Source organism: Mytilus trossulus, chromosome 2 (assembly GCF_036588685.1).
Source record: "Mytilus trossulus isolate FHL-02 chromosome 2, PNRI_Mtr1.1.1.hap1, whole genome shotgun sequence".
In the NCBI taxonomy this organism is placed as follows: Eukaryota; Metazoa; Mollusca; class Bivalvia; order Mytilida; family Mytilidae; genus Mytilus; species Mytilus trossulus.
Genome location: NC_086374.1, coordinates 85,056,225 through 85,083,506, shown reverse-complemented (window position 1 = coordinate 85,083,506; position 27,282 = coordinate 85,056,225). Strand labels below are relative to the sequence as shown.

The window sequence follows — 27,282 nt, the reverse complement described above, 5'->3', positions numbered from 1 at the left end:
AAACACCAAATCCAGTTTATATATATATATATATACCCTGTAGTAGAACCACATAAAAGTCTAACATTGCAAAATTGACTTAATCAAACATATTTTGTTTATTCTATCAATCTTGTTACAAAAAGACATCTTTAAATGACTTCTACATATACTTCACTGTAACCAAAAAATAAATCAATTAATAAAATCGTTCAAACTAATATTTTGTGTGTGTGTGTGTGTTAATAATTGAAAAAACATGCTATCTGTTTTACTTTTTGGCCAAACTAAATTCCCATTAGCATCTCTCGATGGTAAAGGTATCCTGGCATCTTTCATGAAGTCAAAATTAACAATACAACTGCTTTCATCATCAACACGGCAAAATTCTATCCCAGCTGTTACTGTAAATACTGTTTCTATTAACTTGATTTCCACTCTGAAATATAATAAACTGATTCTAAAACGATTTGTATGGTTAGAAATCCTTTATCCATAATTGGTTAGATGTGCATCTTGTATGTAATTTTAGCACTTTGTTTTATAAAAACCATGTTTACCAGACTACTTTAGTAATCAACAAGAATGCACATTGTCATGCTAAGCATAGTCCCACTAGTTTTTCAATGTATCTAAAAATAAGAATTAGTTGTCTTCAGATTTGAAAAGCATGCATGCACATGTCACAACTCATAGCTGTTTTAATATTATAAGTTATACAGTGTTCTAATGACCTAATATGACATATACGTGGTCAGTAAAGGTGGGAGGTAACATAAAAAGTCATTCTGTCATAGTAATGTAGAAATATGGGACAAAACATTGTGGTGTGAATTCATGCCACATACTTGATAAAACAATCATATAAATATATGAAAAAAGTAATTTGTTAGTCAACTTTCTTGAAAACTAGGTAATTCTACCTAAATTATTCACAGCTAATTGAATAGTTGTTTTAAGTACATTTGTATTTAAACAATTTTGCTGAAATAAAACAGCTTTGTTTGGTTGACTACTTTAGATTTATTTGAGATCCATCTAAGAAATTTAGGCTTCAACAGCTGACATTTTTAAATCTCTCTAACTGTATGTTAAACCAGATGCTCCACAGGGCATAGCTTTATACGACCGCAGAGGTTGAACCCTGAACGGTTGGGGCAAGTATGGACACAACATTCAAGCTGGATTCAGCTCTAAATTTGGATTGTGATTAAATAGTTGACACAGCATAGGTTTCTGACACAGAATGAATGTGTTCTAATGAACTTAAAATTTTTGTTTTCTCTTAGAGCAATTCACTATGCTGTTGAATATTAATCCTCTCAAAAAAATGTTTGAAGAAATTTTCTTTTTATTTATGAAATTTCAAATGAGAAAAATTGAACCTAATTTTTTAATCACATCCCCCTTTCCCTTATTCCAAAACTAATCTCAATTACAATATTCTAATGGAGTTTGCAACAATAACTACTCATTTAAATACATCATAAAATATTAAGATGTAAAAAAACTGCTTGTTATCACTGAATGGTAAAGATTATTTAAATTTATCAGTTGGTAGTAAAAAGTGAATATACATTGTATATTGTATATAACAAAGATTTAAGTTGATTCTGGACAAAGAAAGATAACTCCAATTAAAAAAAATTCTTGCAATAAGATATTTCTTGCTTACTATTCTGAACAAAGAAAGATAACTCTAATTAAAAAAAAAATTTGCTATTTCACAATATTGTGAAATTAGATATTTCTTGCCATTGCACAATACTGTGCAATTGAAAAGACTTGCTATTGCACAATACTTAATATAATAATTTTAGATCCTGATTTGGACCAACTTGAAAACTGGGCCCATAATCAAAAAAACTAAGTACATGTTTAGATTCAGCATATCAAATAGGCCCAAGAAATTAATTTTTGTTAAAATCAAACTTAGTTTAATTTTGGACCCTTTGGACCTTAATGTAGGCCAATTTGAAAACGGGACCACAAATGGAAGAATCTACATACACAGTTAGATTTGGCATATCAAAGAACCCCATTTATTCAATTTTTGATGAAATCAAATAAAGTTTAATTTTGGACCCAGATTTGAACCAACTTGAAAACTGGACCAATAATCAAGAATCTAAGTACATTTTTAGATTCAACATATCAAAGAACCCAACCGATTCATTTTTTGTCAAAATCAAACTAAGTTTAATTTTGGACCCTTTGGACCTTAATGTAGACCAATTTGAAAAAGGGACTTAAAGTTAAGAATCTACATACACAGTTAGATTCGGCATATCAAAGAACCCCAATTATTCAATTTTGATGAAATCAAACAAAGTTTAATTTTGGCCCTTTGGGCCCCTTTTTCCTAAACTGTTGGGACCAAAACTCCCAAAATCACTAACAACCTTCCTTTTATGGTCATAAACCTTGTGTTTAAATTTCATAGATTTCTATTTACTTATACTAACATTATGGTGCGAAAACCAAGAAAAATGCTTATTTGGGTCCCTTTTTGGCCCCTTATTCCTAAACTGTTGGGACCTAAACTCCCAAAATCAATACTAATCTTCCTTTTGTGGTCATGATTCATAACAGTCGATCCAAGGACATTGGTTGTATGATTCATAACAGTCGATCCAAGGACATTTATTGTACGATTCATAACAGTCGATCTAAGGACATTTGTTGTATGCATAAACATTGTGTTTAAATTTCATTGATTTCTATTAACTTAAACTAAAGTTATAGTGCGAAAACCAAAAAAATGCTTATTTGGGCCCTTTTTGGCCCCTAATTCCTAAATTGTTGGGACCAAAACTCCCAAAATCAATACCAACCTTCCTTTTATGGTTATAAACCTTGTGTTAAAATTTCATAGATTTCTATTCACTTTTACTAAAGTTGGAGTGCGAAAACTAAAAGTATTTGGACGACGACGACGACGACGACGACGCCAACGTGATAGCAATATACGACGAAAATTTTTTCAAAATTTGCGGTCGTATAAAAATTGATAGCAAAATTGTGCACTTCCAAGATTATTGTTTTTAAATACGCAAAAGTTTTGATTGTCAACCATCACAGAAAATACACAAAGAAAAACTAGTATATATTTGTTTAGGGGCCAGTTGAAGGACGCCTCCGGGTGCGGGAATTTCTTGCTACATTGAAGACCTGTTGGTGACCTACTGCTGTTGTTTTTTAAGTACATTTTTAGATTCAACATATCAAAGAACCCAACCGATTCATTTTTTGTCAAAATCAAACTAAGTTTAATTTTGGACCCTTTGGACCTTAATGTAGACCAATTTGAAAAAGGGACTAAAAGTTAAGAATCTACATACACAGTTAGATTCGGCATATCAAAGAACCCCAATTATTCAATTTTGATGAAATCAAACAAAGTTTAATTTTGGACCCTTTGGGCCCCTTTTTCCTAAACTGTTGGGACCAAAACTCCCAAAATCACTACCAACCTTCCTTTTATGGTAATAAACCTTGTGTTTAAATTTCATAGATTTCTATTTACTTATACTAACATTATGGTGCGAAAACCAAGAAAAATGCTTATTTGGGTCCCTTTTTGGCCCCTAATTCCTAAACTGTTGGGAACTTAACTCCCAAAATCAATACCAATCTTCCTTTTGTGGTCATAAACATTGTGTTTAAATTTCATTGATTTCTATTAACTTAAACTAAAGTTATTGTGCGAAAAACAAGAATAATGCTTATTTGGGCCCTTTTTTGGCCCCTAATTCCTAAACTGTTGAAACCAAAACTCAGAAAATCAATCCCAACCTTTCTTTTGTGGTCATAAACCTTGTGTCAAAATTTCATAGATATCTATTAACTTAAACTAAAGTTATAGTGTGAAAACCAAAAAAATGCTTATTTGGGCCCTTTTTGGCCCCTAATTCCTAAATTGTTAGGACCAAAACTCCCAAAATCAATACCAACCTTCCTTTTATGGTTATAAACCTTGTGTTAAAATTTCATAGATTTCTATTCACTTTTACTAAAGTTAGAGTGCGAAAACTAAAAGTATTCGGACGACGACAACGCAGACGACGACGCCAACGTGATAACAATATACGACGAAAAATTTTTCAAATTTGCGGTCGTATAAAAATTGATAGCAAAATTGTGCACTTCCAAGATTATTGTTTTTAAATACGCAAAAGTTTTGATTGTCAACCATCACAGAAAATACACAAAGAAAAACTAGTATATATTTGTTATGGGGCCAGTTGAAGGACGCCTCCGGGTGCGGGAATTTCTTGCTACATTGAAGACCTGTTGGTGACCTTCTGCTGTTGTTTTTTTCTTTGGTCGGGTTGTTGTCTCTTTGACACATTCCCCATTTTCATTCTCAATTTAAATTATTCTGTAACTGTGCACATTTAACATACCTTAGCATAATTTTAAGGCCACCTGCTATTGGAAGTACAATATTAGTATCCATATTTTGTTTTATACCTAAAATATAATTATTCAAATTCTTGATTTTAATGTCATATGTTTATGGAGGAAAAATGACACCATTGTCTCTAATATTGATATATTTTAGATGCAAGTCTTGATTTTCAAATAATTTTCTCATTTCATGGTAGGCTGACTGACAATAGTATAGATATAAACTCTTGTCAATGTCTATGGCCTTTTTATGTGTTTGTCAAGATATATATATGTGTGTGAAGTGAAGTGTAGATGACAACTGGTTGTTTCTTCCGTATAAAGATATAGATCAAGACTTTGATTTGAAGAACAGCAATAAAAGCGCCATTCCTTTGTGTGTGTGGTTTTTTTTCTGTACATGTACATGTGTCTGAAGGATGAATACCCAATATCCTTTGTTCTTTTTATATTAAAATATTATAAAAATCAATAGAATGAATCTTTTTTGGAGTGCAATACACAAAATACATATAAAAACAAGATCAAAATACATATGCAATTAAGCCATGATTATTCAGTAAAAATTACTAAACCGAGTTCGGAAGGCGTCTTAGAAGTAATAAAATTATGTCTGGTAAATGGTATAGTTAAATTGCTTTTACAGCCTCATTTTCTAAATTCAAAATTAAGAAGAAAACACATTTAAACATATTGGTAAATCATAATTTCAAAAGATTTAAGAAAAATTAAGACAAAATCAGACAATCAAATTATGATTTCTGGCAACTTTGTAGTAATAACTTTTTTGCTAGGATTGCCTAGAAACCAGAAACTAGATGTCAGGTTTGTTTTAAATTATATATGCAACAGAGAATTTACAGCAAACAGTAGCAGAATATATTTTGTCACAAAAAATATTTTTAACTATAAATGTATTGTGTAACTTGTGTGAGAATTCAGAAGCATATAAATTAGCACAAGAAATAATATATCACAGCAAATAATATTTAAACATGGACATTAAATTTATAAAGAAAGGAAATATATTTTAATTCTCATCTTACATGTATATATACAATATTTACCATCATACAGTGAGTCACTACCAAATGAAATAGATTTTTTAAATACATCAATACCAAAATGGAAATCCATTTCTTCAGGATCAAGTCTGGCAAATACTTTGACAGTACGCAGGAATATAAGTATTTTCACATTAATACAGCATTCTACACCCATACACATTGAATCAAATGTACAGTATACATTTGATGGAATTAAAGCTGACAGGAGAGGACACTCTGGAAAAAGAATACATTTTATTTGATATATGCAGTTAGCATCAAAACATTTCAGAACATCCATTTAAGGATGTAAACCTTTGAGGAGCCAATAATTTCTAGAATTAAACTTTTTATCTTAACCTGATTTTTGGGTTTATAAGACTGTAACAAAATAATTGGTGAACAAAAAATCATATGGTGGTGCACTTCTTTTTTTTCTACGGTCCTTTGAAAATGCCCAATTTTGATGACTTTCCCATTTTTCATTGATTTTTATCTATTTTGGGGCCATAATCGTGAAAAAAATTAAATTAAAACTTTTTTTCATACTTTCTATAAAGATGGAGTGGACCAATTTGAATATATTTTACTTAAAAAAACTATAGGTAGGTGTTAATATAAGAAAGTTTTATCATATTTTGACGCTTTTTGGGGTAAAATTTACCATGCTGTCAATTTTGTATTTTTATGATATTTCTCAGTTTTAAGAACAAAATGCATATAATTTCAATTATTTTGTTATTAATGATTGAAAAAATACATATCTAAGAAATTTGAAAAGACCAAAATGATATGGGATCTACATGATTCTTGTAAAATAATTTTTTGTATCCCTCATTCATTTTCTCAAAATTTTGGCTAACAGTACTGACTTGATAGATCGTAAAATTAGAAAACTAGATTACTCAAAAACCATTCATTGTAAGTACACAATTTTTTCACAGAGTTATGTTTGATTATAATATTTCAAAAATTCATTGATATTTTCCAGTCGTATAACATGTTTCCGAAATTATTCAAGAACGAGATTTCATCGACACCGAATGAGACTGAAAAGTCAGAAGAATATATCCTTAAGTTATTACTTCAATATTTATAGTGCATCAATTTTTGTAATTTAAATAAACCAAGAAATATTAAACTAGATAAATAATGAACTTTCTGCTAAATTTTTTGTGGCAATAAATTATTAGTTTATACAGAATCCTATGATTTGATAAGTCTCATAAAACAAGCATTGTATTTTTTCAAACATGAGAAACAAATGGAGCATATATAACAGTTCAATATCTTATGTTTTATATTATCATAATGTTGTTAAAACTAAATATTATACTGTTGATTCATTATCCTTCCTTGGATTCCAATTTTTGTGAATTTCGTGGTTATAGGTGATCCCCAAATTTAAATGTTCAAGGAAATACAAATTTCTAAAAAGTTGTATCCAGACTTTGTCAGAACCACAAAATCACATAGCCAGGAAAAAGTTAAGATCTCGGCAATCCACAAAAAATTGGTACCCACAGAAATAAATGAATCATCAGAAAGCAGGATTTTTATTTTTGATAAATATCTGGTTTATTATAAATTAAGAGTCAAAAGGCAACTTTTTAAAGCAAAAACTGTCAATTGTGATTTGTTTCTTTATGTCAAACATGCATAACAAAATAATGTCATAGTTACGGTTGCCATTTGTCATCAGTCTATTGATCATCTGTTCTCTACTCCCGCCCGTCTGCTGTCCTCTTTCTAACAATTCTTCTTCTAATTCATCATCTGTGGCTTGTGAGGGGTTAAAACAGGGTTTATTGTCTATTAATTTCTACAATACAATTTACATTTCAAGCATGGTGCAATTAGAATTTCTGACATATCTAAATATTGTTGTCTGCTCTATGGTCAGGTTGTTGTCGCTTTGACACATTCTCCATTTCCATTCTCAATTTTATTGAACATTTGCTTCCCCTATTCAAAGCATTTTTACTTGTTATATTTTTTATAAACCGCACATTATTTAAATCAACTGTGTAATGTTTTACTCAGTAGGTTCTATGGAACAAATACTACTACCTTACCCCACTGTTTAGATCTGTCAACTCTTGATAGGTCAATTTTGATCTAAAAGGATTGACAAGCCTTGAAGCTAACATTTTGAAAATTTTAATATCATAAGCAATTGGGAACTATTCATATGTATATTTTCCAGACTATATGAGTATTTGGACTATACTCATATGGTCATGATCATATTAGTATATACTTGTTTAGTTATTAAAAGGCCTGACCATTTGAGTATTTGGACCAATTTCATTAATTTGCATTAGAAACATTTCCATAATAATATTTACTTAATGAGTAAAATTGACTCTGTGAAACTGCTTATTTTATTTAGTTAATCTTGTTATTATCATAATAAATTAAAATGACCCTTTATATAATCTGTTTAATAAGGTGACAACTAGAAGGGTCATACCTTATGAAAAGTTAGGTATTAAAAGTAAAAGTGTTAATTACCCCGACCATGCAGGTACAGTTGGACCATATGTGTATATACGTACCCGTATACTCATATGGGCCGGAACATGTGTGCATTGTCAAAATTTGGAAATTGAACAACTTTTTCTGTCTGGCTGTCTAAACTGGCTCACTTTCACAGCCAACCGGTTTTTACAGGTTTTACTGTAATTATATGTTTTCATAAGCTCATATGAAATGGACCTAAGGCCCTTCCAAATTAATTCAAATCTTGGCATTTGCTAGCTCCAAATTTTGAAACCTCAAGATACATAAAGGCAAATCACTTAACTTCTCCTACTTCATGGATAAATCATTAGAAAAGTAGACTTACAGCCTATTGAATTGAGTGTGTATGTAAAAGTAATATCTTTGGTTAGCTTGCTTGCTGGCTAAACCTTGAAGTCATAATTACTCATTATTACCCTCCTTTAAGAGAAGACTAGTTAGACAGATAACCAATTCATCTGACTGTAGGACTAGGCTATTTCCAAAGGAGGGAGAGTTGGAGGGTAGTATACCTTGGCTTATAATGACTTCACAGTTCAACTAGCAAGCAAGCTTACCAAATATATTACCTTATCTACACACTCAATGCAATCAGCTGTAATCATTTAAATCGGCAAACAAGGGTGCTAGAGTGAACAATTGATAACTTAATTTTAGCAAAAAAAGATAAATACCTTGACTGTCTTCATTACAGCAGCTAACTTCTGCATTGACTCATCCATTTTTAATTTACCCAGAAAATCTATGATTGATCCCATCCTAAGTTTTTTCAAGGAAAATTTCTGCAGGAAACTGTTTGCTTTCTTCAGTAAAACACTGAATGGATCTTCAGTAAAAGATTAAATGTAAATTTTACTATAAGTGAAAATGACTTGTACCTGCAGGATAAGGAATATTAATAACAACTATTTTAGGTCAAATTTTTTTTCTGTGGCATTGTTCAGGCATCTGTATACCCATGATTTAAAGTTATTTTAGTAAACATTTTTCTAATATCTGTCTTTGTTAGCTTGCAAAAATGTCAAAACATTATGGTTTGGTTTTGTTTCACAATTTTCATCTGCAATCCTGTTTCATAATGAGTGAGAAATAGATAACAGGCCACAACCATAAAAGAAAAAACCATGTACCAAAATAAGTTTCTGGTTAACCTAACACTTTCATTTTTCCTGTGGAACAAACTCAATTAGACAGTATTTGCATATCATTCAAAAGATAAACATGATTGTTTCCAATTTTCTACTGGGTTTTGACTATATAGATTCTTTTATCCTTTTCTTCAACCATTGACCAAAAAATTGATAAATTTAATCTTCTCTCATGTTGCTACATATATATCACTAGTAACCCGAAATTAGCTTGAACGGACAAAAACGTGTTAACGCTATTTAAATGAGATTGATCATTATTTGATAAAGATTGACAAAATTTAAAAATTATATTTAATTCATTTCAATTCAAATCAATTCATTTTAACGCCCGTTAAATAGATTTCTCTGCGGTAAATCAATTGAAATCAAGTTGGTGGTTAGTTGCGTCAAACTAATAGGCCACGCCCCTGTTAAGCTATTTCAAACATGCATTAATTCATTTTAAACATGTATGAGACCCGGGCTTTTTACAGGTAAATCACTCAAGCAAAACGACCTCGGTGTATCTATCGTTTTGTGTTTCAAACTTTAAATGGGTAGTCTTAGTAAAGTCGCATTCTCCACAATTTAAACAAACGAATGAATAAAATATATATGCACACGCGGTTTAAAAATGCAAAACTTGTGAATCTGTTGAAAATAAAATAGTTAGATGTATAACATGGTATTAATTGGCTCAAATGCACTTGATCTTTAGTTTAAACATATTTATTTATAGTGGATTGGGAAACAAGTTTTGCAACTTATATTAATCCCTTTCCACTTTAAGGGTGCGAGTGCTGCCTTGTAGCGGCATTAGCCTACTCTTTTTCGAAATCTAAAAGGGTGTCTTTAACGTGCAAGAGATATGGCTCTCTCTTAACACGGGGCACTAGATATTTATCACATACATATATATATGCGTTTCAAATTGCCAAGTGTTATGAAAACTCGTTGCATGAAAGTAACGTGTGGTCCTTTGCAATTATTTACGAAACTTATAAATGTATTCTTGGATATTTACCGTTTCTCTTTTTTTTTACTGTAATAATTCTTTATTCCGTAGGAAAATATAGAGCTCATAGGATCAAATACATACACAAATTATACAGTTAACTATCGTACTCGTATTTAAACGTAGACACAGAAAACTACACAGAAAATATTTATTGTGTACATAATTTAAATCGATGTATTTCATATTTTCGGTATTGACTGTAAAAAGTGCGTAAGTCCATTATGAGTAAAATACAGAATTAAAACTCTACCTTTTTTTATATTTCTTTATTTCTTTATCTTAAAAGTAAGCTTCTGGCTAAGTTTCACTTATTCTATCGCAAATCTTTTACCCAAATAACCAATTAATTGTATTCGGAAAAAAGTGGATTTGTTCTATGTACGAATACATGAAATATTTCTCACTGAACGTTATGTTTGCAATCGATGATCAAATACAAATCTACAGTATTAATATGAAAGAGACTTAATAATATGTTGGGTTTTTTTAATTATTATTCTACACATAATTGAAGGACCAAAATAATCAGTTCTACAAATAGATGTTATTTAAAGACTTGAAATTTTACTATTATCACATTCATCCATGATTTTTTCCTTCGGCGCACCGAATTTTTCCCTTTCATCGTGCATAGCTCATTTTCCGATTCACTTAAGGTTTCTAACGATCTTCTTACTTGTTCATTACATTCTAAAAAAAAATCCTACACAAATTGCAAAAACCTTTATTCTCCGGCTAGACTGCGTAAAAGATAAATATTGCTTTGTTTTGTGTATACACAATGTTTTGAAGGCCGATATCCAGTTTGGCTAAAAAAAGAATTAATTTGCGCCCCAATTTAATTACGCCAATTCTTTTTCGCATCACTTTATTGTAAAAACTGCAACATTCATTTGCGCCAATAAAACAATCATTTAATTGCACAAATATTATAGACTTGTTTTCAAATGTTTCTTCTTAATTAGTGCACTGAGGAGGTCCTTTTCGGTATTTATATGCAGGTACAGATACTGCAGACTGAAAAGGCCTCCTTAGTACGCTTAGACTGACAAAAAAGTTCACTAGGGACCTGATGGAAAGATATAATTGACACAAAAAACATGGCATACGGAAGGAGAAGTACATAATTCCGAATTTTAGTAATTATAAAGTTATTTAACAGTGTTCTAATGTTACATGTACGTGTAAATAGGTTAATCGTTTCGAGGCAAATATGACACAATTAATAAAGTTGAGAATGGAAATGGGGAATGTGTCAAGTTCCATTTATTGGCGCAATTCATATTATAAAAAAGAAGAGATAGCGCAATTCAAACCTTAAAAAAATGACAAATTACACCTAACCGTTTTCACAAATCAGTTTATTCTTCGCCCGGTGATATACACCTGCCAGTAATCTACCTACAGTAACTATACAATACCCAGCCGTGTCATTTTCGTATATTGTACATGTAGATAGCACGTGTGATACATAAATCTACACCAGGAATACCCATTCAAGTGATTTTAAAATTCAGAAGAACTCTATATCCGGTACATAAACATAAAATTTTACAATTATAAGAAAAAAATGTATGAATAAGTTCAAATGTTGTTTTATTAATGCACCGAGGTATGTATTTGTAAACTTATGTTAATTCGTTATTTCATGTATCTCTTTTTTCTTTTGCGTCAATTACTTTTTTTTTTCTTATTGACTTATTCGTAAATCGAAAAACGCACAAATCTGAATAGAATCATATGGCATTGAATATGTTGAATGATTTCTCTAACTCAAAATTAGTTATACATGTACATGTAGCTGCCTCTGAAATTATAATTTTCTCGTTGGGTTGCAGGTCCATTAATTGATGTTTACGCTATATTCTTATGTTCGGTATTTATTAAAACCGCTCATCTATCAATTTCACAAAAAATATAATACTTGTAAGTCATGAACATTGAAGTTTAACTTGCTATCATCTTTTCGTTTTCACACAAACATAAAATAGAATGAAACACTTTAAAGCGGTTTAAATTATGCAATGCATTTTGAAAATATAGTTTTGAAAAACCGATTATTTTTGTTTCATACTTTTTCTGTCCCTTTTCTTAAAAAATAGGACACGTGTCACTGGTTAATATAGAATAAAATTAACGGTACCAATTTTCTTGCACAGATGCGCATTTCGACAATACCTGTCTCTTCAGTGATGCTCGAGGACAAAATATATGAAATCAAAAGCCTATTCAATAGACGAAGAGCTATAATCCAAAAGGTGCAAAAAGTATAGCCAAATCCGTGAAAGGAATACTAGTGAACCATGAATAATTCCAAACATGAAATTTTTGATTGGTTTGTCACACTTTATATTAACAATATTACGTATTGAGTTCGGCTGAGACTACTACATGTATAACAGTTAGAGTAATCTCAGTTTTCGGCAATATTGAAACAAATTGAATATCCTTAAGAATTCTAATTGCTTCAGTCATTTAATATGTATACGGCTCTCGTGAAGTTTTCTTGTAGGTTAAGAGAAGGGGAACAGTATACCTCCAAGTAATAAAACTTTAATTAAGACTGGTATTATTTAAATTGTATAACTGTCTTATTCTGGCTTTCTCCTCAATTTTTAAATTATATTGAGATTCACGTTTTTATGCTAGATCTTTTCTCATTTGTTAAATCAAAGACATGTAGTACATGTATTCTTTTTTAGACAAAAAAACTACCATACGGTATTCCACATGTACGGTGAATTAAATTATTGACAAGCATACCACATCTTCTAATATTCATTCGTTATTGGATGGAGATCTTCATCAAGCCTAAATGAATAAATGACGTTGTTTTCAATTTAAACTATTGAAATATGTAATATGGTTCGTCAGAAGTTATATTGATGACAACTTATATAATTACCGGTAGATTTGCAGATATTGACATCTGTGTGTTTGGATTAGCATGTATAGATTACATGTAACAGATAGAATCTTCTGATCAGGAAATAAATTACAAATTAAAATCTCTATTTGTTTAAATGAATACGTACAACATAAATGTTAAGTGGTAAGTAGTACAGATATGCATGTCTTCATAATACAATTATCGTATTACAATTTCTTGCATTTTTTTTATATTTCGCAGCTGTCCCTTTTGTGATTTTATTCAACAACAAACTTGTTTTTTCTTACAATATATGTTTTTAAAACTGAATGTTGCATTTTGCTCTTGTGTTGAAAAGAAACCAACAAAAATCCTGACACTCTCCCTCTCCCCCTCTTCAACAAAATAGAAAGAAAGATTGGATTGGCATTGTCTAGAACATAATTTTCAATAAAATGTTCCTGTATTTTTATAAGAAATACTTTATAACACAATCTTGGACTTGTACAATTATATGCATCTATAAGTCCAAGCATGTGCATACAATAACGCACGATTTTCTCGCTACATTGAAACCCGTCAAATAGGCCTTCCTCTTTTGTCTGCTCTATAGTCGGGTTTTTGTCTCTTTGGCACATTTCCCATTTCCATTCGCATTTTTTGTAATATACGACGATGTATTGTAACAGTTCCTGTTTCAAATACCATGTACATGTACATACATGTATATGATGTTATGAAAGTAAATAAAGGGAGTTTACAGAAATTAAGGCGATAATGGGATAAGCACTTTACATTACAGAATAAAGAGATGAAAATATAAAGAATAGATTAAATGATTCATGGTTGCTTAACGCCCAGTTACAAATATTACACTCTACCCCTCCATCTTTTTGTACATCTGAAGAGTTGAGGATGTACTTAGGTGAGGTTAGGTAAAAATTAATAAATTAAGAAGTTAAAATTGATACTTTAAGCCGGTAGAGCATCATACAAATAAGCTAAAAATATTGATAGGTCATGGACTTCTTTTTCGAGATATTTGAGATTTAAAATATGGCGGGAAAAGGATGACTCGGACTTTTACTTTATATTTGCATTATTATTATTAGGTCTCAAAACAAAAGAGAGAAAATTAAGAATCTTCTAAAATTTTGGTAAATGACCTTTCATGAGCTATTAAGTCTGTATGAAAAAATAAATGGGTGTTATTGGGCAAAATATTTTACATTGTATTGTATGGAAAAACACCAAGGAGTCCGAACATTCGACACAAATTCCAAAACCTCAACTAAGTACAACCTTAAACATATTTAAAGTGATTTTTATAGTTCGTTATTATGTTGTACTGTTATACCACTGACCGAGATTAGCTAGGGAGAGAATAGGGATCCCGCTAACAATTTTAACCCCGCCACATTATGTATGTGTCTGTCCCAAGTCAGGAGTCTGTAATTCAGTAGTTGTCCTTAGTTTATGTGTTACATATTTATTTTTCGTTCATTTTGTTTTTGTTATATAAATAAGGCGGTTAGTTTTCTTGTTTGAATTGTTTTACATTGTCATATCGGGGCCTTTTATAGCTGACCATGCGGTTTGGGCTTTGCTCATTGTTGGAGGCCGTACGGTGACCTATATTAAATTTTGTTAATGTCTCTGTCATTTTGGTCTCTTGTGCACTGTTGTCTAATTGGAAATCATACCTCATCTTCTCTTTTATATTCTTGTCCTCTAAAATGCCCATTATAGACATATCATGATACATTAAGCTTTACATTTATATCTTATAAATGTCAAATAGCGATTTTTTTTATACTTATTCAATAACGACAATGTTGCTGCAATAGGTGCCAAAAAACATCAACAATATTTAATTGAAAAGAAACGGCATTTTATTTCACTTGTTCTTAAAGAAAAAAAGATGTTTCATTTCATTTAGTATACGGACACTGTAAATTTTGAATGTAAATGAGTAAAAAAAAATGTATATGTATATATTGTGTCTTATGCGGCTCTCATTTATCTTTTAAAGATTGATGCATACAATACAAATGTTTATATGTTTTGTTTAGTTCTGTGATTCTCATTTTATGTTTGTAAGTGGTGAGACTTTAAAATGTTAATAATAATACAATATTGAATATAAAAATATTCAGAAACTATAAACTTTTCTTAAATTTATACTTGCGTCAGAAAATTCAAACCAGCAGTGTCAGCGGGCATTCAATATCATTGATATACTATAAAGCACTAATCGCAATATACATGTACATAAAAAAAATATATTTTGGACATCTTATCAGTAATCTCTCCAATGTTGAAATCTATGTATTATAATTATTCGCTTATTAGGCATATTCATATTCTACAAAGATATTTTCAATCATTTAGTTTTGATAAATACTGTTACAAATAACATATTTGTCTCAGTCTCGTGAGTGAGGATATTCGATTGATAAAATACAATAAACAAGGTTGTCAGGTAAATGTGGATTACGGATTAAGATGTTAGATGTCAAACTTGAATAAACGAACTAAGGTGAATATAACCCGAACATGTAGTTTCTCCTTAACAGTGTATTAATTCCAAGTTCTTTATTTTCATTCAAACTAAATTAATTAGAATGATAGAAAGATTCGGAACTAAAGATAGTCACAATTTAAAACATGTATTTTGAAAAAAAAGACAAAAAACGCGAGATCAGATCTAATTTAAATCCAGGGTCAATCCCAAGTAAGTGGTTTGTAGTTCAGTGGTTGCCGTTGGTTCATGTCTGGCATATTATTTTATTTTTGTTTTTGTAAATTGTTGTTTTTTCTAGATAATGCCGTTAGTTGTCGAATTTAATTGTTCAAAATTTGTTTTATGTTGGGACCTTTTATATATATATAGCCGATTACAAGGTATGGTCGCCTAATATAGCTTACATGTGTACATCCAATTAATTTGATGGATAGTTGTATAATTGCAAATCATATCACATCATTATTGAAAATAAGCTTTGATAAGTTGGACAAGCGATTGTACAGGAAAGGCCCAAGTGATAGTACAGTAAACTCGTAAGCGATTGTACAGTCAATTAATTTATCCGATATTGAAAACATTATAATTTGTGAATCTCTACTGATGCAATGGCTATCAAACTTTCAGACAGGTAAGACCATACATCTAAAATAGTACTTTTAAAATTTCTGGACTCAACGATGTGTATTTCAATGATTATTGACATTTTTATCGCTGTTATGTGACAGTTCTGATCGATATATTAAAAGCTCCTCCATTCGACGAAAAACGTTTGTATGCATACGTCGTTTATTATTTGATTGGTTCATATATACATATAGAATGTTTTGAATGTCTAGAAGAAACGTTATATTGTATCATTTGTTTCACTATTGGAAAACTTTCCATGTTGCAACTTGTTATATTTTCGAATGTCGAAAATGTAGAAACCGTACAGTTCCGTTCCCACACAATATAATAATGATGTAATCGGGGGCCGTGTCAATGAAAGTATCCTAGGATATGTCCTAAGATAGGTCTTAGCACATTATTTAGGATGGTCTTAGGACGTGTCTGAGACATGTCTTAGGATGTAAAACAAAGCTGTCTTAGGACTGTCCTAACTACGATGGTCCTAGGACCATCCTAACACATTTATTTAATTGAAAATATATGTAGAGATTTGTATGACATAGATTAAATTGTTTTTTAGAACCCATATGTAAAGAGAGGGAGGATGACTCTTATATAGAAAACAATTAACGCAAAATAAAAGTTATTTTTTTTACGGAATACTAATACGTTATTAAATATGATAAAAGATATAAATAAATTTAATACGAAAACAAAACTAATTGGTCACAAAACTTTACGATATTCGTGGTGCAATTTTAGTACATAAACTAGTTTTATCCTTAGGTCCACTCGATTTCATTACATGTATCGAATCAGGATTAGGTAAAAAAAAGAATAAAACTTTTCCCCATATTTGAATTATCTAAAATATGTTGCTTATGATGATAGTATTGTTTAGGCTTCAAAAAAGGCAGCACGAAATAATTTAATACATGTATAATACAATTAAATTTTTAACAAACATTAAACAATATTTTTTTGTATTAATTTTATCTAATGATAGTTTAATATTGTATTAGTATTTTTAGTTATTGAGTTTATGTCATATTTGATGTTTTTATTACGTTTTAGGACGATTAAATCTTTAGGACTATCCTAAGACACCTAATTGTACATCCTAACTTTAGGACCAAATTTAGGACATATCTTATTTTAGGAGACTTTCGTTAACCCGACTTAGGACTAAGACGTGTCCTAAGACCATCCTAAGACATGTCTTAGTCCTAGGACAGCTTCGTTGACACGGCCCCGGGTTTTTAAGATCCCCACGAATGCCACATTTTCCCATCTTAATGTCTATCAATCTTTTATGAAAGTATGTACAAATGTAAACTCCTGTGTTGTTAAGAAGGACATAAAATAAAATTATTCTTTCATCAAGTTGAAAATAAACTACGCTAAATCATTAAGTTTATTCTACAACTATCATAAACTTATCAATTAGACACGATCAAATGACAATTGTTTATTGGATAAGGTTGACTGAACATTGATGTTTGGGAATTTGCAATAAACCTTCGGTCACATGGCATGCGCTGATAAAAAAGAAAGTCAATTTCAAAATTATGATATATATTGATACCCAAATTTATATTTATGAGTTATATACTTATATCTTCTCATATCCATGTTTGTGGTCTAATAACATCGTTTTAATGTCCTTAGTGCAAAAACTTTGTTCTTAATGCACCAATGATTTGTATAGTCCTTCAGTGCACTAATAAGTCCTTTGTGGTATTTCTACACACTGTACAAAATTTGGCTGTGATCAAAAAGTTAAAAAGAAATACCCATCTATTATAACAATTTTCAAATATTTAAGATTAAATTATGCAAGGAAAAGTGTCTTTGTTTTCTGTCAAAATGATTTTCCTTTTTTGACATAAAGTTGTCGATAAATAAATTGGATATGCATTTCAATAGCATATTATCAAATTGCTGAAAGATCACCTACATTTTCTTAACAGGGAATCCGTTAGTATTGAAACCCCCTGTCCTTTAGGTGAATGGGGTATAGAAATATGGTCACTTGGCCAGTCTTCTCCCGACCGGCAGTAAAACGCTTGCCGAAATGGGGCGTCCGTTTCGCTGTGCGGGATGTATCAAGTTCGCAGTCACGTCCGGTCAGAAGGGGGACGTGAAATCTGATGCCTCGCTTTTTGCTCTTTGCACGTTAAGAATCCTTGCAACAACTCTTTTGAGGGGTCCGTAGGTGGCCTGTTGCAAGGCAAAATTTCTGTCCCTATACAAGGTATCCTCATCTTCCAGTGGCAGTCCAAATTTCCCTGACCATCATCCCAGATGGCCTCTATCGTATCAACATACCTAGTGTATATATTGTGAACTTGACAATGTTCTCGTCCTGAATATGCATGAAATATTTGCCACTGGGCGTTAAGCAACAAACAATCAATCAATCATTCAATCAATCCCTGTCCTTAATAATTCAATTTGTCGTTCTGCATTATTTTGGCGTAAGAAAGACGCACACATTCAGGCTAACGCCCTTAAGGTGTATAGAATATAGATATAGGAAGATGTGGTGTGAGTGCCAATGAGACAATTTTCCATCCAAATTACAATTAATGAAAGTAAACCATTGTAGGCTTATGTACAGCCTTCAACACGGAGCCTTGGCTCGCAACGAACAACAAGCTATAAAGGGCCCCATAATTACTAGTGTAAACCCATTAAAACGGGAAAAACAACGGTTCAATAGTTTTGTATTTTATATAACTTCCCTGCCCTTACACCCACACTAATAAGCTGTGATTTCTGTGTGAATAATTTTTTTTTTTAAAAGTTTCAAATGAAGTGCATGGATGTAAGTAATGATAGGCAACCACAATGCCTTCAATAATGAGAAGGAAACATAACGTATAATCGGCTTTAAATTGTCCCGCTTGATGATTATATGTTGTTGTTTCCTATAGAGAAATAAATTATTGATTTAAATTATTTTTTACTTCATAAAAAAGGGTATAATATCATAAAATCAATTTTGTGAAAAGCGATGAAAATTTAGTGACCCCAATATAAATTTGAACCCCTCTTAATCTTTCCTGTGTTTACGAGCACAAAATTCAAGGATCCCTAATTTTTTTAACTGTCTTTATGAAAGTTAGCACCGACTGTTACCTTTACACTAGTAAGTGTGTCTTAAAGATAATTGGCTTTGTGTTAAAACTGTCGTTACGTTGCTGTCTTGCGGACGAATACCCGAAATCTCTGTGTCATCAAGCAGCAATCATACAGAAATGACTTTATATCGGGTTAGTTAATACTCTGTTCTTTGCATAGAAATAATTCTTCGTTTATCTGAGCATTGAAAGAATACTTCATATCACAAGCTATAAATATGAATACAAAAAAAAATCTAAGCGAAATTGATAATACCGCAAAGCATGAATAAATGTGTTGTATTTCAGTAAATAACACTTCTTTTCGTTTGATTGTAAACATGTTGTAGCCCATCATGCATTGTTTCTTGTTAAGTGGATTGGTAAAAAAAGCGCCCCAAAAAAGAGTTCAAAATAAATTACGTCACACGTTAATACATTATAACAAATGCTCGGACATACGTATGGTAATTCATGCATATCCTAAAAGGTCGTGTTCTCGATCTGCTAAAACGGAAATGACACGGCCGGGTATTGTAAAGGTTTGAGGGACTTTTAATGTCAAATTCATATCCCTGGGCAAAGAAATTATCGATTTGTTAAAAAAAAACACCGTGTTTACACTGGTGTCTTCCTCGAATGCCAACATTTTATATGTTACCTATTCCTTGAATGCCAACAAAAATATTTCTGTTTTTATAAGTATCTAACTTTAAAAAATAATTAGTGAACTTGATGAAATTGTAACATTTTATCCCATTTTGATAAGAAAAGTAGCAAAATTTAAGGGTTAAATAATTATGAATATAAAGATAGAAAGAAAATGATTTTTGTTACTATTTATTAAAAAATAAATAAATTTGGGAATGAACAAGTTTTATTAACATAAGACATATATATAAATATGGGAATTTAATGCATTAAATTGGAGTTTATACATTTTCGTTCATGTCCTCATCATCTGTTACCCTTTCTTATCAGGTGTTTAATATTAGCAGAAACTTTGATAAGTTATATTTGTCTACAGAGATAAGATAAGGATTTGACCAATCACATTATAGATAGGGAAGGGATAGGTGGTCATTTTATAAAGCTTGTTGCAGTTACAGCAGCCATTTTTGTATCTCAGAGATTTAATTTGATTTTACTTCTATTATATTTGCTATTTGGATTTATACATATACAGTATTCGTATGTTTATTCTCAACTGACACTCGTTCACTAAGTAGAAGTGTTTTCGTTTCCAGTAACACGGATTTACGTTTTTAAAACATTCAGAATCAGCAACAAAGGTACTTTAGTTCATGCTGCATTATCTTGTTGAAATAGAACACCGTTTTCTCCAGAATTTGTAACTTTCATATTTTCTCGTAAAGACGATTCTAGTTGCGTGGATTATATTCTGCTTATTCTAAACCCTACGTTATCATGGGACCAATTCGTAGATCGGGGACAAGGACAAACGTGCATTACGATCCGGAAATGCCTGAAAATTGGACACTAGTTAGACTTAGACAAGAACTAAACACAAGAGGGATAAGAATTCCTCCAAATACGAGGAGAATGGCATTGGTCAGACTTCTCCGCGAGTCAAGACAAAATATTAGATCCGATGCGGGGAGAGACAACGAGGGCCACGCTGACACCATATTGGGAAGTGCGCGATCCCAGAATTCAACTGCCACAGACACAACAACCGACCACGTGCACGATGCCATATTAGGAAGTGCGGCATCCCAAGATGCATCTGCAGAAACAAATAATAGAACCCTAATAAACATTGTTTCAAGACTGTCAACTACAGTGCAGTCCTTGCAACATAATGTAACAACATTAACTGGCCAAGTTAATACTCTTATTTCACAAAGAACAGTGGACGGGCGTGAACAGAGAACAGTGGACGCACGTGAACAGACAACAACAACAACAACGCTAACCGGAAACACGTGGATCCCTACTTTCGCTTCATCCGGAAATCAACTGAGAAGTGAAGAAGTCAATGCCAATGGTCTTAACTTCAATTTGGAGACAGCATACTCTGCTCTAAGGAGTAATTCATTGCCAACGGCTGCAGCAGGCAGCGAGGAACAAGCTATTAGGAACAACCGTTTTGTTCAAACACCAAGAGGCTATTCAGCCGAGTCTTTGCCGTTCGTGGAAACAGTTACACCCCAATTAAGGAGAAACATAATATCAGGTATGGACATAAACCTATCCTCACTTCTTATCCCGTATTATGTGGGAATGGGTACAACAGACGGGGAAGATAAGAGCGAAACTTCTAGTTTTCATACGAAACCTGACCCACGGTTAAACAGATCTTTGTCCATTGGGGAGTTTATCCAAGCGTTTGGGATTTACAAGAACATTATGTGTTCAGCGTTCCCCAATCGTAGGAGTGAGCTTGACACATATGAGAGAGACATTGTAGACATTGCATCGCGATACCCTGGCAATGGTTTCTACGAGTACCATAAGAGATTTTCCCTCGATTCAGCTGCACATTTACGATACAATAATATGGCAGTTGATTGGTCCATACGGAACAATACCTTATTTTGTAATATATTCACAAATATAAGGCCTAACACATGTAATATTTGTGGCAGTACCTTTCACACATCAGGATTTTGTTCTGCAACTCAAAGGTCATCAGGAAATAAAATGAATGATTCCCAGGATACATATGGTAGGGAAAGGGTTTTTCATTCTGGAAGAGAAATTTGTAACAATTTCAATGGACACAGGGGGTGCATTCTGCCACGCTGTAGAAATGCCCATGTGTGTTTGGCTTGCAAAGGGGATCATCCAAGAATCAACTGCCAGCAGACAAAAAACGAGTTTCAGGGGCCTCAAAAGAACGGGCCCCACACACAGAGGAGAAATTAGAGACACCTGAAAATTTTGACATGTCTATCTCTACACCTGTTAATATAGATATTTTGGAAAAAGAGTTATGTAGGCATCCGGACTCAACTTTTAAAAATTATTTGATAAACGGTTTAAGATATGGTTTTCACACTGGGTTAAAGACTCTCCCATCAAAGTCTATTATTTGTAAAAATTTGAAGTCAGCATCTACAAATCCTACTTGCGTGTCAGAATTACTTGAAACTGAAGTGTCAAAAGGATACCTCATTGGACCTTTTAACGATATTCCTTTTAGCAATTATCGCATAAATCCAATTGGTTTAGCCGAACATAAATATAGTAAGAAAAGGCGTTTAATTGTTGATCTTTCAGCACCACATGAGGATGAGGACAATCCGAGTCTAAATGAACTTATAGATAAGGAAGAATTTTCTTTACAATATGTTTCTATTGATGATGCTACTCATATTATAAAGCAGTTAGGTAGTAAAAGTTGGCTTCTGAAAACAGATGTTTGCGATGCGTTCAAAATTATTCCCCTTAAGTCAGAATTATGGCCATATCATGGTATACAGTGGAACAACAAGTTTTATTTTTTTAAGAGATTAGTGTTTGGGTGTAGATCAAGTCCCAAAATTTTTGATACACTATCCAGGGCTGTTTGCTGGATAGCTAGAAATAACTATGGTATTGTAAATATTTTACATTTGTTAGATGATTTTTTAATTATTGTACCTAGAGCAGATAATGCTCAGCTAATAATGAGCAATGTGTTAAAAATGTTTTCATCTTTGGGTATACCTTTGTCAAAAAAGAAAACTGAAGGTCCTTGTGTCATTTTAGAATATTTGGGTATTTTTCTTGATACTATAAAGATGGAGGCACGTTTGCCTAAAGAGAAAATTGCAAGAATTCAAGAAGTTATTGAATCTTTTTCTAAACGTAATACATGTACCAAAAGAGAACTTTTAAGTCTGCTAGGACACTTAAATTTTGCAAGTAGAGTTATTTTACCAGGCAGATCATTTGTGTCTCACTTGATTAAGCTTTCAACAACTGTTAAAAAATTGTCACATCATGTACATATTAAGAATTGCAGATCAGATTTGGCAATGTGGTCTCAATTTCTTAAAAACTGGAATGGAATATCTTTTTTTATTAATGATGACATTATTAAAGCTGCAGACATTCAACTTTACACAGACGCAACACCTAAATCGTTCGGGGGATTCTATCAGGGAAGTTGGTTTCAAGGCGAATTTACATCAGAACTTTTACATGAGCAAACGTCTATGGCCTTCTTTGAACTGTACCCTATAGTGATGGCCTGTGCTCTATGGGGTCACAATTGGAGTAGAAAACGAATTTTATTTTACTGTGACAATTTAAGTACTGTAGAGATTATCTCCAAAGGAAGATCAAAAATCCAGAGTATAATGAAACTTGTGAGGAAACTAACTTATCTTTCTGCTCTTTATAACTTTGTCATTCATGCACAACATATTGCTGGTGTCGAAAACACTGTAGCAGACTCTATTTCTCGTTATCAGATGAGGAAGTTTCGTTCACTACAACCACTGGCAGATCAAGAACCAACACCTTGCCTGAAGCCATCCCAGTTAATGATGAGTTGATTCACCAAGTTGAGGAATTATGGGAAGCCAGCCTTTGTCAGAGTACAAAGCAAGCTTATATGACTGGTGTTAAATGTTTTCAAAACTTTATGGTTATGAATGGAAAAGACTGTTTTTTAAATGCATTGCCATTTATAGATGAGAATTGTTTAATTTTCTTTGTTGCCTTTTGTAAAAATTCATTAAAACTAGCACATTCAACTGTTAAATTGTATTTAGCAGGTATAAGACACTACTTTTTAAAACAGGGTCATTCTGACCCGCTAGCAAATACGGTTCGTTTGCAGTGCATTCTAAGAGGTTTAAAAAAGTCTCAGTGTAATATACGTCCCAAGCGAATGCCTATTACTTCTACAATTTTAAAAGAGCTATGTAAATTGTTGAGGTCAGGGGTATTTTCTCCATTGATTGATTTAATGCTAGAAAGCGCATTTAATTTAGCTTTTTTTGGATTCCTCAGATGTGGAGAATTTACTTGTCGGAGTAAAGATTTTTCTAAGGATAACATTGTTTCAATTCAAGATATTTCTCTAGATGGGTCACTAAAAAATTTAGTTTTCCATTTACATTCTTCTAAGTGTGATCCATTCAGGCAAGGTGTAAATATTACTATTTTTGAAAACAATGTTTTTCACCCTGTAGCTACTTTGAGTAAATATATCAAATTCAGAACTAATTTAGGAGCTAAGCCTCAGTCACCTTTGTTCGTTAATGATGCTTATGACCATACTCCCTTATCAAGGGATCGTTTTATTTCTTTGCTGAGAAATTTACTTTTTAGACTTGGGTATAAAGATGATAAATTTTGTGGGCATTCATTTAGAATAGGAGCAGCTACATCTGCAGCTGCTGCAGGAATAGAAGACCACATTATTCAAACTCTAGGCAGATGGTCATCTGATTGTTACATACATTATATTAGAACCAACCCTAAAACTATACATGCAGCTCAAGATAAAATGTGTTTTTAAGGGAACATTTCTCTTAGTAGATTTTATACATCATTTCATATTATTGGCACACATTGTGAAGTTAAATATATGTATATGTACAGATTTTATATATTTGTATTAGTTTTTATTTTTTTTTTTTTATTTTATTTAATTGTTTTATCATATAGATCCAATGTACATACATTTATAAGTTACTTTTTTTTTTTTTACATATTTGATGTATCTTTTCTTGGGGGCTTTCACTCTTTAATTTCGCTCATTTTGGCCAACATAATTTCAGGGAAATTATTTTCCCCCAATTCATTTATACATATTTAAAATTATTAAGTACATTTGTACACCTGCTGGCATCTACCGCAGGATCTATTTTTATTCGCATTAGGTAATCTGCTGGCATCTACCGCAGAATCTATTTTTTATTCGCATTCACCTGCTCGGATCTACCACAGGTTCTCGAAATTAGTTTTGTCTGCTCGGATCTACCACAGGCATAAGTAATTTATATTTTTGTATTTTATGTCTGCTCGGATCTACCACAGGCATAAGTAATATATATTTTTTCGTATGTTTTGTCTGCTCGGATCTACCACAGGCATAACTTATATATATTTTGTGTATGTTATTCTTCAAAAACTGTAATGAGTAGCCCCCTAGAAAGCCAAATGTTACATCAAGGTATTAATATGTAAATGTTTTACTATTTAGTATGCTGGGTTTTTTTTGTATGTTATATGAAAATGTTTTAGCTCTTAGTGAGTTTTAGATTTTTGTTCTAATAAATAGTTTAGTTTTATATCTTATCTTAGTTATATACAATTAGTAATTGTAGTTTTGGTATATGTTGGTTTGCCAAGATTATTCAGGACCACAAGCGACGGTACACTCACTATCATACATACTGGTGCCCTTAGTAGTTGGCAGAATGAATATTATGATTTATGTTTTGGTTGTTTTATGCAAGGATCAAGCTATTAGATATGGAAGATTTGGTATGAGAGCCAATGAGACAAATCTTCATAGTATCAAACATACAAACTCTAACAGAATTTTGTTTTAAGTGGGATATTTTTCTTGTCTGGAGAATGATGTATAAATGGGAATTTAATGCATTAAATTGGAGTTTATACATTTTCGTTCATGTCCTCATCATCTGTTACCCTTTCTTATCAGGTGTTTAATATTAGCAGAAACTTTGATAAGTTATATTTGTCTACAGAGATAAGATAAGGATTTGACCAATCACATTATAGATAGGGAAGGGATAGGTGGTCATTTTATAAAGCTTGTTGCAGTTACAGCAGCCATTTTTGTATCTCAGAGATTTAATTTGACCCTCCCGCCATCCCCTTTCACACAAGTTTAATTGGGGCTACTTGTTCAACAAACAATAAAATTAAGAAACACTATTCACTCAGCACACTAGGCCAACATAATTTCAGGGAAATTATTTTCCCCCAATTCATTTATACATATTTAAAATTATTAAGTACATTTGTACACCTGCTGGCATCTACCGCAGGATCTATTTTTATTCGCATTAGGTAATCTGCTGGCATCTACCGCAGAATCTATTTTTTATTCGCATTCACCTGCTCGGATCTACCACAGGTTCTCGAAATTAGTTTTGTCTGCTCGGATCTACCACAGGCATAAGTAATTTATATTTTTGTATTTTATGTCTGCTCGGATCTACCACAGGCATAAGTAATATATATTTTTTCGTATGTTTTGTCTGCTCGGATCTACCACAGGCATAACTTATATATATTTTGTGTATGTTATTCTTCAAAAACTGTAATGAGTAGCCCCCTAGAAAGCCAAATGTTACATCAAGGTATTAATATGTAAATGTTTTACTATTTAGTATGCTGGTTTTTTTTTGTATGTTATATGAAAATGTTTTAGCTCTTAGTGAGTTTTAGATTTTTGTTCTAATAAATAGTTTAGTTTTATATCTTATCTTAGTTATATACAATTAGTAATTGTAGTTTTGGTATATGTTGGTTTGCCAAGATTATTCAGGACCACAAGCGACGGTACACTCACTATCATACATACTGGTGCCCTTAGTAGTTGGCAGAATGAATATTATGATTTATGTTTTGGTTGTTTTATGCAAGGATCAAGCTATTAGATATGGAAGATTTGGTATGAGAGCCAATGAGACAAATCTTCATAGTATCAAACATACAAACTCTAACAGAATTTTGTTTTAAGTGGGATATTTTTCTTGTCTGGAGAATGATGTATAAATAACATTTATATTTAGTTAAATATAATTATTTCAAACTAAAAGAGGGTATTAGAGATTTATTTTGTTCCATATTATTATAAATATGTGTTTGTTAAGTATATATACATGAATTAAATGAATATTTTAATCAAACAATTAACCATAAAATAGGGTAACAAGAATTTAGTCTATAGCGGATTGATTTTTTTAGTTGTTTGTGGCTTAGCTGTCAGTAAACTGCATGTTTTCTCAGAGGATGTACTTTACAAGTGTTTTTTGTTTGTTTGGATATACAAGAACCTGACCACGTCTATTCTGTGTAGTATTTCTATTTATTTACATCTGATGAGTTAAACCG

General features: G+C 31.9%; 2 protein-coding genes across 2 annotated transcripts in view; one reads left to right on the top strand and one right to left on the bottom strand.

Annotated features, from left to right (window-relative positions):
• Positions 1–8,716, bottom strand: part of LOC134706043 (uncharacterized) — a 109,045-nt gene extending 100,329 nt beyond the window's left edge. Inside the window, exons 1-5 of the mRNA XM_063564752.1 lie at positions 8,633–8,716; positions 7,119–7,257; positions 5,457–5,672; positions 4,386–4,452; positions 255–418 (exon numbers count right to left, since the gene is read on the bottom strand). Of these exons, the coding sequence (XP_063420822.1) occupies positions 255–418; positions 4,386–4,452; positions 5,457–5,672; positions 7,119–7,257; positions 8,633–8,716 (670 nt within the window). The remainder of the gene's footprint in view (positions 1–254; positions 419–4,385; positions 4,453–5,456; positions 5,673–7,118; positions 7,258–8,632) is intronic.
• Positions 8,717–20,141: 11,425 nt separating this feature from the next.
• On the top strand, positions 20,142–24,709 carry LOC134706042 (uncharacterized). Its single transcript, XM_063564751.1, has 2 exons — positions 20,142–21,430; positions 23,655–24,709. Exons 1-2 carry the CDS (start codon positions 20,662–20,664, stop codon positions 24,707–24,709), a joined length of 1,824 nt encoding a protein of 607 aa, XP_063420821.1. The 5' UTR covers positions 20,142–20,661.
• The last annotated feature ends 2,573 nt before the right edge of the window (positions 24,710–27,282 follow it).

Coding starts and splice junctions, on each gene's coding strand:
- LOC134706042 (XM_063564751.1), top strand. CDS start 20,662: ATGGGACCAATTCGTAGATCGGGGACAAGGACAAACGTGCATTACGAT. Junction 21,431..23,654: donor AAGGAGAAACATAATATCAG/GTATGGACATAA, acceptor TCTCGTTATCAG/ATGAGGAAGTTTCGTTCACT.